This window comes from Cervus elaphus, chromosome 14 (assembly GCF_910594005.1).
Source record: "Cervus elaphus chromosome 14, mCerEla1.1, whole genome shotgun sequence".
NCBI classification, from domain to species: Eukaryota; Metazoa; Chordata; class Mammalia; order Artiodactyla; family Cervidae; genus Cervus; species Cervus elaphus.
This window is the reverse complement of record NC_057828.1, coordinates 21,326,625-21,339,981: the sequence shown is the minus strand read 5'-3', so window position 1 is coordinate 21,339,981 and position 13,357 is coordinate 21,326,625. Positions and strand designations below refer to the sequence as shown.

General features: G+C 41.7%; 1 protein-coding gene across 1 annotated transcript in view; it reads left to right on the top strand.

Moving 5' to 3' along the window:
* Positions 1-13,357, top strand: part of USH2A (usherin) — an 890,339-nt gene that overhangs the window by 839,681 nt on the left and 37,301 nt on the right. Inside the window, exons 65-69 of the mRNA XM_043922807.1 lie at positions 284-493; positions 3,469-3,707; positions 4,808-5,016; positions 11,204-11,380; positions 12,926-13,009. Of these exons, the coding sequence (XP_043778742.1) occupies positions 284-493; positions 3,469-3,707; positions 4,808-5,016; positions 11,204-11,380; positions 12,926-13,009 (919 nt within the window). The remainder of the gene's footprint in view (positions 1-283; positions 494-3,468; positions 3,708-4,807; positions 5,017-11,203; positions 11,381-12,925; positions 13,010-13,357) is intronic.

Below are 13,357 nucleotides of genomic sequence, written 5' to 3'. Positions count from 1 at the left end.
TGCAGAAGCTGACAAAAATCACTCCACGCCCCACACAGGGATGAGCAGCTTTTCATTAGGCTTAAATCAGCTGATTGCATTTGGAAACCGAGGTTCTAATCAGCCCCTCTGTGTTCACAGGGTCAAAGGCTAAAAAGAGGGAAGACCTGCCCTCCTTTGTGATTGTGAAGTTCCAGGATCACAGTTCCTCTCATTCTGTTGTGTTCAGTTGCTCTGGTTGCCAGCTTCTTTGCAGCTTGAGGTTACCTTGCTTTTGATGTGTCTTACTGATTTCTCTTTGGAGGTCTGGGCCGTGAATTCAGCAGGAAAAGCCCCCAGCAGCTGGACGCGGTGTAGAACTGGACCTGCCCCACCGGAAGGTCTCAGGGCCCCCAAGTTCCACGTGATCTCTGCCACCCAAGCAGTTGTCAACATCAGCGCCCCCCAGAAGCCCAACGGGATTGTCACTCTCTACAGACTGTTCTCCAGGAGCACCAGCGGGGTCCAGACAGTGGTGAGCAGCAGTATTCTGATTGCTTTACTCAAATAATCAAGCTTGCTGCCCTTGCTTTTTGTTAGCCTTGATCCTTCTTTCTTATCCATCTGTTCTCAGTTGCCCTGTGGTGACCTTAGTGACGCAAAGATCCCACTGCAAAGAAATAGCATCAGGAAACCTACAGAAGATATGTAAATGCTTGGGGTGAGGAGGGCTAAAGGTGGTATTCAAGACTCCACCGATCTTGTAAGAAGCCTAAGACCTTAGAGATAATCAAATTAATTGAATGAATTTAATTAGAATACACATGTCAAGCACTTAACATAGTAGTGGCTTGTAGTAAGGGGCCAAGAAACAGTCTTTGTCAGTGATGTAAATGTTAATATGAAAAAGGAAAAAAAAAACCAGAGCAAAGGAAAACCTCAGAATCCCCATTTTCCATGAGAAAATCTCTAATAATACACTGAAAACTCAGTCTTTTGAGAAAGTTCTAGGTCTTTGGAAAAGACAGCAGAATAGCTCAGCTCAGCCCTACTCCACTGTTCATGCATTAACACATTTGGGGCACTCTGAGAAGACAAGACAGTCCTGTGGAGGGAAATCACCTTTCACGTTGTGTTTTAGCCCAGCCACCGGCGGAAAAGGACACTAATAATCAACTAGTCTGGTTCCTGCATTATTTAAACCAAGAGACTACCATCCTGAAGATGAAGTCTCTTTTCTCTGCAGGACAGCTGGTATCACTCTCACATTTCTCATGAATAAGTATAGATTATAATACTTTGTTCACACAGACCTCATAGAGAAATTGTGCACATCCCAGTATTACATGATAAATTATTTAGACTGATTGAGGGAACAATTTTGGCAAGTGTGGAGAAATCCTTTGAGGCCAGCGTGCCAGGTATGGAAACACAATTTCAAAAGATCACTCACATGCAAGGAAGTCTCGTATTGAATGTTAAAGAAATATTAGCATATTTTCTACAAGGCTTCCGATTCAATAAATATAGATGATGTAAATACAATCAACCCTTGATTATCCATGCTTATAAAGTGATAATATTAATAAACTAAAATAATTTATATTTGGAGTGCTTTGTATACATTTTTCTAAATAAGAGGTAGCTCTTCTTAATTAAATGTTGCTTATGTCAATGTGAAAATGAGTTTCCAGTTTCTGAGCTCTTCTGTTCTAAAGAGCACTTAATAAAACCACAATAAGGCAAAAAACATTTGCTCCAGATAAACTAAAAAGTTTATAATGCAACAAAGGTAACTGAGGAAAAAACTATATTTCATATAGAACAACACCCTTAGAGAAACACATGGACTTTCAAACTCTTAAATATATATAAATATATCGAAAGAGCAAGAGAGTTCCAGAGAAATATCTACTTCTGCTTTATTGACTACGCCAAAGCCTTTGACTGTATGGATCACAACAAACTGTTGAAAATTCTTAAAGAGACAGGAATACCAGATCACCTGACCTGCTTCCTATATGCGGGTCAAGAAGCAACAGTTAGAACTGGACATGGAACAACAGACTGGTTCCAAATTGGGAAAGGAGTATGTCAAGGCTGTATATTGTCACCCTGCTTATTTAACTTCTATGCAGAGTACATCATGTGAAATGCCAGACTGAATGAAGCACAAGCTGGAATCCAGATTGCAGGAAGGAATATCAATAACCTCAGATATGCAGATGACACCACCCTTATGGCAAAAAGCAAAGAACTAAAAAGCCTCTTGATGAAGGTGAAAGAGGAGAGTGAAAAAGTTGGCTAAATACTCAACATTCAAAAAACTAAGATCATGGCATCCAGTCCCATTACTTCATGACAAATTGATGGGTAAACAATGGAAACAGTGGGAGACTTTATTTTGGAGGACTCCAAAATCACTGCAGATGGTGATCACAGCCATGAAATTAAAAAATGCTTGCTCCTTGGAAGAAGAAAAGCTATGATCAACCTAGACAGCGTATTAAAAAGCAGAGACATTACTTTGCCAACAAAGGTCAATCTAGTCAAACCTATCATTTTTCTAGTTAGTAGTCATGTGTGGATGTAAGAGTTGGACCATTAAGAAAGCTGAGTGCCAAAAATTGATGCTTTTGAACTGTGGTGTTGGAGAAGACTCTTGAGAGTCCCTTGGGCTGCAAGGAGATCCAACCAGTCCATCCTAAAGGAATGCAGTCCTGAAAATCCATTGAAAAGACTGATGCTGAAGCTGAAGCTCCAGTACTTTGGCCACCTTGTGCAAAGAGCTGACTCACTGGAAAAGACCCTGATGCTGGGAAAGATTGAAGGCGGGAGGAGAAGGGGACGACAGAGGATGAGATGGTTGGATGGCATCAATGACTCAACGGGCATGAGTTTGAGTAAGCTCTGGGAATTGGTGATGGACAGGGAAGCCTGGCATGCTGCAGTCCATGGGGTCACAAAGAGTTGGATACAACTGAGTGACTGAACTGAACTGAACTGATACATAAAATATATTTCAAGCTCATAATACTCAACTTTAGAATTTGAGGGGAGTTTTGATACCCAAATTATTGATCCACACAAGGAACAATGGCAGAATATGAACCTTAAATAATACTGAGTTTGAAATATAATTAAAATATAGATTTTTTTTCAAAAAGGCATCATTCTGAGGGTCACAGAACTTGGTCAGTATTTTGTGAGCTTTATGCCATTTTCTAGTATCTATGGTAATAGACAACACTCTGCCTTGTGATTCCTATCCTGTGGCCTCAAACTTCTATCTAACTGTTATCTCATTGCCTTTTTTGGCATGTGTAAGCCATGCCTCTCCTGCTGGGTTGGTCATTCCTGAGGGTAAATACTGTGCTGGATGCTAGGGTGCATCTCCCAGAGTAACTAGCGACACACTGTTTTCAGACAATGTATGATATGTGATAAAAGTGAACCAACTATCTGTGACTTGTGACCCAGCCTCATCTAGCCTTCTCTCTCCTTCTACAGCTGGCTGAAGGCCTGGCCACCCAGCAGACTCTTCACAGCCTGCAGCCCTTCACGACCTACTCCATTGGGGTGGAGGCCTGCACTTGCTTCAATTGTTGCAGCCAAGGGCCAACAGCAGAGCTGAGAACTCCTCCTGCTCCACCCACAGGATTGTCCTCTCCGAAAATCCAGATGCTGGCCTCGAGGACAGCCTCCTTCCAGTGGAGTCCGCCGCTGTTCCCCAATGGTGTTATTCAAAGGTAGTGTGGGAGAGCCAAAGGGAGAAATAAACCAAAATAAGACATGCACACAGACCTTCAGCTTCCCAACCCTCCCCAGGAAGACATGCTGATTGAACAGGTACCTATAGCAAAATGGGTTTCCCTGGTGACTCAGACAGTGAAAAAGCAGCCTACAATGCAGAAGACCTGAGTTCAACCCCTGGGTTGGGAAGATCCCCTGGAGAAGGGAATGGCAACCCACTCCAGTATTCTTGCCTGGAGAATTCAATGGATAGGGGAGCCTGGTGGGCTACAGTGCATGAAGTTGCAAAGAGTTGGACATGACTGAGCAACTCACACTTCACTTCACTCTATGGCAAAACAGACAAAGAAATTGAGTGGTCACATTCCATACAAAGTGTTTTAAAGATAAAATCAGCTAAGGCTAGAAAGGTGAACAACAAAAATAAGAAACAGAAGGCAGGGACTTTTCTAGCAGTCCAGTGGCTAAGACAACATACTTCCACTGCTGGAGGCACAAGTTTAATCCCTGGTCCTTCGTGACTCGCGGTGTGCTGCCAAAACAATGAAAGAAAGATGAGGAAATGTGTTCCCCTTCGTTGAAAGAATGTGTCCTCCTCACGGTTCCCTGGAATTTTTCACTCTGCAGGGCTCAGCTAGAACATAAGGAACTTCTGTGGCTGAATCAGAATTCCTTTGATGTAATTTAAAGTGTTGTAATGAGCTACTGTTTGAAAGAGCAAAGAAGTTATTTCACTCAAAATAATCTGTAGAGAGAAGAGATATTCTTTATTTCTGACAGGAGAACAGTTTTATCACTCTTCTCTAAAAAGAGAAATATCTTATCTGTACCAACAAGGATTCCTGGCTGCTGGGTGGACAGCAACATGTGCATACCTGGGACTTCTCTTATCATTTCACTGGTTCCATCTGCTTCCCACTTCCAACAGCATTAAATAAAGTGTTTCTGGAAATAGCCGTCTCCCACAAGTGGGAGTTTTAAAGTGCTGGTGGTTCGGTGAAAGCAAAATGGCTTCTCACTAAACATCATCAGGTTTAAAAGCGAGTTAGACTAATTCCGCTGACTGTTTCCCTTTATGTGTTCATTCTCCTTCCAGCTATGAGCTCCAACTCTACATGGCATGCCCTCCGGATTCAGCCACCCCCTGTAGCCCCAGCCAAACCGAGACCAAGTACACGGGGCCAGGGCACAGAGCCAGCCTCGAGGGTCTCCAGCCCTACACCACCTACAAGCTGAGGGTGGTGGCCCACAACGAGGTGGGCAGCACGGCCACTGAATGGATCAGCTTCGTCACCCAGAAAGAACGTGAGTAGAAATGGCTGCCACCATGTGCCGGAGAGGCGGCAGGACAGCCAGAGGGGAGGCTTGTCCTGAAGGGAGGGGAACACAGTTCGCTAAAGGGATTGGGTGTTCAATTCCAGGGAACGCTACTGAGACATCCATGAAGACAGCTATCGGGGGGAAATGCCCATTGGATTAAATAACATGGAGATCAAGAGGGAATTTAGGGAGGACTTCCCTGGTGTTCCAGTGGCCAGGACTCCGTGCTCCCGAAGAGGGGGCCCAAATTTGATCCCTGGTCGGGGAACTAGATCCCACATGCCGTAACCAAAGATCCTGAGTGCCACAACTAAGACCCAATGAAGCCAAATAATTTTTTTTTTAATTAATGAATTTAGGAAGATTTGTCAGGTAGCAATGGGGTGAAAACCAATGGGTAAGATGAAAATAGACAGTGAAGATGACTTTTTTAAAGAATTTTAATGAACTAATTTGGTAATTTTATTTGTTTCATTTTGACTGTGCTGGGTCTTCCTTGCTGCGTGGGCTTTTCTGTAGTTGCAGCAAGCAGGGGGTACTACGTGGTTGTGGTGCACAGGCTTCTCACTGCAGTGGCTTCTCTCGTGTCAGTGCACGGACTCTAGGCGTGCAGGCATCAGTAACTGCAGCGTGTGGGCTCGGAGCACAGGCTCAATACCTGTGCAGGTGCAGGGGCTTAGCTGCTCCATAGCATGTGGGATCTTCCTGGATCAGAGATCGAATCCATGTCTCCTGCATTGGCAGGTGGATTCTTTACCACGGAGCCACCAGGGAAACCTTATTTATCTTTTAGATAACTTTTTGGAAAAGTTTGTCCCTCCTTTTCCTTACAAATGATATCATTGCTCACTCTGCCAGTAAGCACTGAAATCTGGCCCTTCCAGGAAGAACAGAAGGGCTCCTGAGTGCAGAAAAGGGCAATTAACTAATTCATTGTGTCCTTATATTTCTATAAAATAACTCCTTTTCAGAATTGATAAGGTTTATATGTCTACTGTTTAAAGCTGGCAAATACAAAAAGTATTAAGAGGTACTTACAATCAGAACCAGCTATGTAGTTTGTGGGGTCCACTGGAAAATAAAAATATGGGGTCCCTTGTCCAGAAATTATTAAGAACTTCAAAACAACGACAGCAGAGCATCAGACTAGGTCTAAAATTCTTCTACATGAGGGGCCCTGGGCAACTGCACAGGTTACACACCCATGAAGCCAGTCCTGCTTATCATCAATCCCACCACACCCAGAGGCAACCACCATTAATATTTTGGCATAATTTATTCCTTTAATCCCTTTTTATGCAGTTTTTATTACATGGTTGAGATCATACTCTGATGAAAATTTAATATCTGATTTTTATACTTACTATTATTTTATTTGCATTTTCCTTGGCATTAAAAACTCTTAGCCACCAAGGTTAACGGCTACATAATATTCCATCATGTGAATTCGTTGAGCCATTCCAGTTGTTTCTAATATTTTCCTTTTATAAAGGTGATGAGAAACTTGAACAAATGTTTGTGTGAATGTCTGATTATCTTCTTAAATGTAGTTTATCTTCAGCAAATGGAATTTACTACATCAGATGTTTTAAGTATTTTAAGTTTTTGAACACTTATTGCAAATTTGCTTTCCAGAAACACTGTATCAGATTGTAATCTCATATGATACTGACATTTTTAAAAGTGAGAGATACACATTCATGAAAATTCAGTGCCTCATACAAAGACCTTAATGTTCCTGAGCAGCAATATAGCAGGATGTTAGCAAAAGGTCATTTTTAAAGAGCTTGTTATTGCTGGCACTGTTCAAGCATTTTACAAATAATCCTTACTGCAGACCTGTGAAGTTAAGTACTGTTATTAACCAGATTTACAGATGAGAAAGCTGAGGCAGGGCTAAGGACTGTGCACTACGGTTCTGGGATGCTGTTCAGGTCAATTAGAATCTGAACTGAGGCTCCTGGGGCTCTGTGAGGAGCTAAAGCCAGCACTTCAGTCCCTCCACCTTCCACACTTAGAAAGTGGAAATGTTTCTCTAAGTTCAGGATCACTCAGCCCAGCAGCACCCTCGGTACTGCTGTATTAACCTGGTCGACCAGCCCCCTACTCTCTGTAATGGAGATTTCAGAACTTCTCCACCCTCCTCCAACCCCTCACTGCTCTTCACCCTGTTCCCACATGCCCTCACCATCCTCACCCACCTCACCCACCTGCAGAACTCCTTCCTCATAATTCACCAGGAAAGGAAAAGTCATCAATTAGTAATTGGCTTCCTTCCCACCCCAGACAGCCACATGCCCTGCATCTCCATTATCCCCATCAGGGACACGGCAGGAAGGGGTGGTCCTTCCATCTGAAATAGACCCTCCTCTTGTGTTTTGACCACCACTTCTATCACTACTGATCACCATTTTTCTATCCCTAATCTTCAATACATCACTGTTGCTTCTACCCTTCTAATTTTAAAGCAAACAGACTCCATTTCCTTTTTGATTCCTGCCCAGGCTCCCCACCCCAGAGCACAACTCTTCTAAAGAATGGTCTTCAAGTGCTTTCCCACTTTCTTTCTTCCCACATCTTATTTAGCTTCCTCCCAACTGATTTCCACACAGTCCCTGCATGAAAATCTCTTCCTAAATTTGCCCTTGACCTCCACACTGATAATCCACTGGGCATTTTTCACCAGTAATCACATTGACTTCTTGGGAACATTCAGTGAGATTGAACCTTCAATCCTTGGTTAAAAAATGGTTCTCCATACTTTGCATGGCAAGTCGCTCCCAGTTTTCCTCCTTGATTTTATTTATTTTTTTAATATTTATTTATTTGGCTGCATCAGGTCTTAGTTGTGGCAATCAAGATCTTCACTGCCTCATTTGGGATCTTTTGTTGCAGGGCACAGGCTCTCTAGTTATGGGGCATGGGCTCTGTGCGGGCTTAGTTTCTCTGCAGCATGTGGAATCGTTCCCTGGCCAGGAATTGAACCCATATCCCCTATATTGCAAGGCAGATTCAGTGGTAAAGAATCCGCCTGCCAATGCAGGAGACACAGGCTTGGATCCCCTGGGTCAGGAAGATCCCCTGGAGGAGGAAATGGCAATAATGGCACTCCAGTGTTCTGGCCTGAAAAATCCCCTGGACAGAGAAGCCTGGTGGTCTACAGGCCATGGGGTCACAAGAGTCAGACACAAGTGAGTCACTGAGCATGCACGTACCTTCTTAGCCACCAGGGAAGTCCCTGTTCCATTTGAGTCAACTTTGTTGGTTGATCTCCCACCAATCAAGTTTAAGCTTCAACCCCAAACTTTCTCTGCCCACACTTTCCCCTTCCTCCCGCTTCCCTCTTTTTTCCTTTTTCTTCTCCTGCCTCACCTCTTCCCTCTTCAGATGAGTTCATCTCTTCCAAGGCTTCCATTGCAAAGGCTGATTCCCAAATGGTCCCCTTCTCCCCAAGCCCTCAGCTTGAAACCCAGACACCCATACCCAATTTCCTCATCTGTCTTTGAGCTTCTCATAACCAGCTTGAGTTTGGAAGACTCCCCAACAGAGCTTATATCTTCTCCCTTAAATCTGTGCCTCCTTTAGCCTCATTCTCTCCACTGTATCTCTAGCACTGGGCAGAGGGTCTTAGATACCCAGAATGTGTTGTTTATGGAATGAGTGAAGGCATCAGAACTTCCTTGACATTGGAGAAGTGGCTAAAGGTTGCATTAGTACCGAAGGAGAAAGGGTTCTCTTAATTTGCTTACTGAATCCACAGACATGGAAAATCACGACAAATGACTGGCTGTCATATGGGGTTTAAATACTACTTATGTTCCTTTTAACTCATTATACAAACTAGCAGAGAGAAAATGTGGATCAGAGAATACAAACCACAGGATGCTTTGAAGATAGCATTTGCAGTTTTATATAAATGTAATCTCATGTACACTCAGTAAAGCGCCTGGAGACGCATTAGCAGCGTATTCTGCCACCTCTTCCTAAATTACACCTTCAGTGGGAGAGCAGTGGTAAAGTACAAATGTTTAACACCTGGCCTCCTTGAGAGAAAAATGTCATGACTTGAGGTGCTTGCCAATTTCCACAGTGTAAATATTCCCACTTGACTGATTTTAAGTTGCCAACACGACAACCCTGAACACAGAGTTGGGAAGAGATCGTGTACTATTATGTAATATTTCTACCCTCCAGAGACAATAGATGTAAACAGCCTGAAGAGCACAGATATTAAAATGCAAAGTTTTAATATTTATTACCTTTGTTTTAATATATTTAGGTTTACATGATTTAATTGTTAATAGTGGCTGAGTTCAATAACCAACTCACAAAATTCCTGAATATTTAGCAATCAGGATGAACCAGCTCAGAACTGGAGTGCCCCCACAAAGTGAATTAGTAAATAGTGCTCCTTTAAATAAATGCATATTGATTATAACAAAATAACCTAGCCTTTGGAGTTAAGCAAGCCTGGGTTCAGATCCTTGGTCCCCTACCAGCTGTTGACATTAAGCAAGTTATTTAATCTCTCTGAAACTTAGCCCCTTCCTCTGAAAATTAGGAGCTAATTCTTACAAGATTGTCTTAAGGAGTAACTGAAAAAAAGTACATCAAGTACTCTATTGTACGTGCATTGTACTACTTTATTGACATAGTAGTTATCATTTTCTCAATCTCCAAATCCATTATTCCTGATTATTTTGATAGTTTGATCATTCTTTTTTTCTTCAGAAAGATCTCCACATCCTACAAAGCAATAACGCCCCTATCTTTCTATTTTCATACTATTTACAAGCCTTCTCTTTATCTATACTGTTACAATGTAGGGGATAAGTGGAAATCTACAGAAATTAAATGAAAGAGTGAAACCACAACAAATACAATAGTGTGTTTCATTGTGATATTAGGCTCAATTTGTGTTAAAAGAAAAACAATATTGAAAAATGGCTTGATACTTCTTGTTTCAATATTGCCAGAAACATTTTCCTCTGTTTATGTAAGCATTTTCCTCTCATCTTATTTTGAAAGATGAAGACCAAATTTGTCTTCCTAGTTTAATCTATGATCACAATAGCATAATGATTCCTTATTTTGTTATATTTCCCCACATCAGCAACACATGGATTTGATTTTAAAAGAAAAAAGGATACCCAATTTATTTCTACCACTCACTTTTTTCCTAAAAGCCAATTTCATATATAGCTGGATCTTAGTGTTGTTACAAATGTATTGATTATTTTGGAGCAAATGAGATCTCATGAAATAAATCTCTTCTGACTTGACAAGATGATATGTTATCCCTTCATTTGTTGCTATCAAAATGATTCATTTAAAAGATGAGCCTCTGTTAAGGCTTGTTCTTCCTTTATTTTAGTAAGGAACTGAAAAATGAAAAGGGAGCATTCCTGCTAAATGCACACAAAGTCACTTCTCTATCTGATATAATACTTACTAGACCTGAGCTTGATTATATACTAATGTACTGTGCTATTGATTGATTAGTCAGGGCAATGAATTATTATTCTCGAATTGCTATTTGCAAGGCTTTTTAACTATCTTAGAAAACAAACTAACGGTTCAAGAAAAAGCTTTAAAAATAAATGGGTGCCAAAAGAACATAATTCACCATCTAAGCAGTTTGGTTGGGAGAAAAAAATATATATTAACTTCATCTAGTCCTTAGGGCTTTGTAGCAATAAATATCGATTTGATATGAAAAATAGCTATCCGCTGGAGTTAATAGTGTTAAGGATACTTTACCTGTTAAAAGAAGGAAAATGTAACAAAATGTGAGCTCTGGGGCTATGCTGATGAGCAGAACCATTGTATGTTAATAGTTGTATTGCATAAAACACCATTCTTCATTGATCTTTTTTTTTTTTTTGGAAAGCAAGTGCAACATTGCTGAGAAAGCATTTCACACATGTTTCCGTGATTTTCTTTTCACCCCCCAATGCCAGGTTTTTCCTTTAAGCTATAAGGTAAATAGGAAGGGTTCTAGCAAGGGCAAAATTTTAAATGTGTGCTCATATTTGAAAATAAAAAGCAGGCACAGACACACACACCACACATAGACCCCCCCTATTTTTAGAACTTAGAGCCTACTCTCAGCTGTTGTTAGAGCGCAGCTCCTCTGCCCGCTGTCTTTGGAACCGACCCCCCTCTCCCACAGTGCCGCAGTACCGCGCCCCGTTCTCGGTGGACGGCAACCTGTCCGTGGTGTGTGTCAACTGGACCAGCTGCTTCCTGCTGAACGGGCGGCTGAAGGAGTTCGTCCTGACCGACAGAGGACAGCGCCTCTACAGTGGCCTCGACACCACCCTCTACATCCCGAGGACCGCGGACAAAAGTGAGTCTCCTGCCCCCGTTTCGCAGCGCGTAAGGAGCCGGGTTTCCCAGCTTTGCAAGATGCTGGATCTGAAAAGGTGACCCGCAGACGTTCAGCATTATTAACACGGCCTGGGTTTAGTGACCACTTATGGGAAAATGACTGCTCTGTGTCAATCAGTGGCCTCCTGGTGCACTGCGTTTGTGATGCCGTCCTCGGAGCACTGATCCCGCTGACCCGAGGGTCCCCAGGAGCGAGGCAGAGGGCAGGCTGTGTGTGCCCGAGAAACAGCACTCACTAGCCGTGTTGTTGCTGCTCAGTTGCTGAGTTGTGTCCGACTCTGGGACACCATGGACTGCAGCGCGCCAGGCTCCCCTGACCTTCACTGTCTCCCGGAGCTTGCTCACACTCGCCTATTCTTGAACCACTGATGCCATGAGCAATGGGTATCCTGAAATAATACACTTTGAGGGGCTTTGGAGTTTTTATTGAGACACCCCCAGCACAGTTAGGCCATGACCATCTCCAGATATTAAGGACCCTGAGTAAGGGCTTTTCTTAACCAACCTCCATATCTGTTCTTGAAATAACAACCCTCTTCCCTCTAACACCAAATTCCTTCACCCTATTTAATTACATGTGCTGCTTCTGTTTACCATGTTTTTAAATTGAAATGAGAAAATGCTTTATAAGATACTATTTTCTGAGGATCAACATAGCCATGGGAGCAATAGATGAGAGGTCATTATGAACAATCTGGATTTATACAATGAATTAATTAGTTTTTTTAAAATTTCCTTGAAACTATGTACTATTTATTTTGACTAAAAGGTACAGGTAAACAATGAGCTCCAGCATTGCCTTTATAGCACTTGAAACTAATTGATAACATTTTTACAACAATTCAGCTACACATTTTCATGGTCGCAGTTCTTGGTCACCTGGGCAGCTTGTTGTGATGGGGAGATAGCCTCTGGCTGGGAGATTCGTGTTCTACCCCCTGCCGGGCCTTTAACCATCTGTGTGACCTTACAAGACTCACTTCCCACGGGGTCCTGAGTACTGTAAGAAGTATTTAGGCCATTTGATTTCCAGGATCCCTTTTGAGCTCTCCTGCTTAGTGAGAAACTCTAGGTCACCTAGTGAAGGAACACCTATGAGTTTTAAAGAAACAGGTTCAGATCATATGCAGAACAAGATACACTGTATGTATTGGGTTGGCCCAAAAGTTTGGTTTTTCCATAACAGCTTATGGAAAAAGCCAAATGAACTTCTGGGCCAACCCAATATTATCCTTTACTCCTCTGATAATTCTTTTCCTTTGCTAGATAACCTCTGAACTTCTTTAGTTCTGTTACTTATATATATGCTACTACTACATTAATAATAGCTGGTTTTCTTGATAGTTTTTAACTTTGAAATTAAAGTTTACATAGTAGATAAAACCTCAAAACTTGCTGTGGAATCCTGTTTTCAGACTGTTTCATGTTCTAATACACTGCTTTGCTGAAACTGTGCCCACTATTTGTTGATGTTGAGTAACTAAGTCATCTACCTCTTGTTTAGCTTTCTTTTTCCAGGTCATCTGCACTACAGAAGAAGGAAGTGTTAAGACGCCTTTGATCCAATATGATACTTCCACTGGATTTGGTAAATATCTAACTCAAATTATATTTAGTGTAGCATTTACTCATTTTCCTAAAGAAACATGCATGTTTATTTGTACATACTTGTTTGTTTATGCATATATGTGTGTGTGTATATATAAGTATATACACATCTTAGCATAGACTATATGGAAGAAATTGTGTTAAGTGTTGTAAGAATTTGTTTTTAAATCCTCATGAAACTTACATTAGGCAAGGGGTTAGGGTATGCTCTTAAAATGCCAAATCATTGAATTGTAGATGCAGAGAGATATGACAAAACTTCTCTCCTAATCACAAATTCTGTCAATAAAGAGCCCTATGAATTTGTTTACCAAAAAAAGTGAATTTA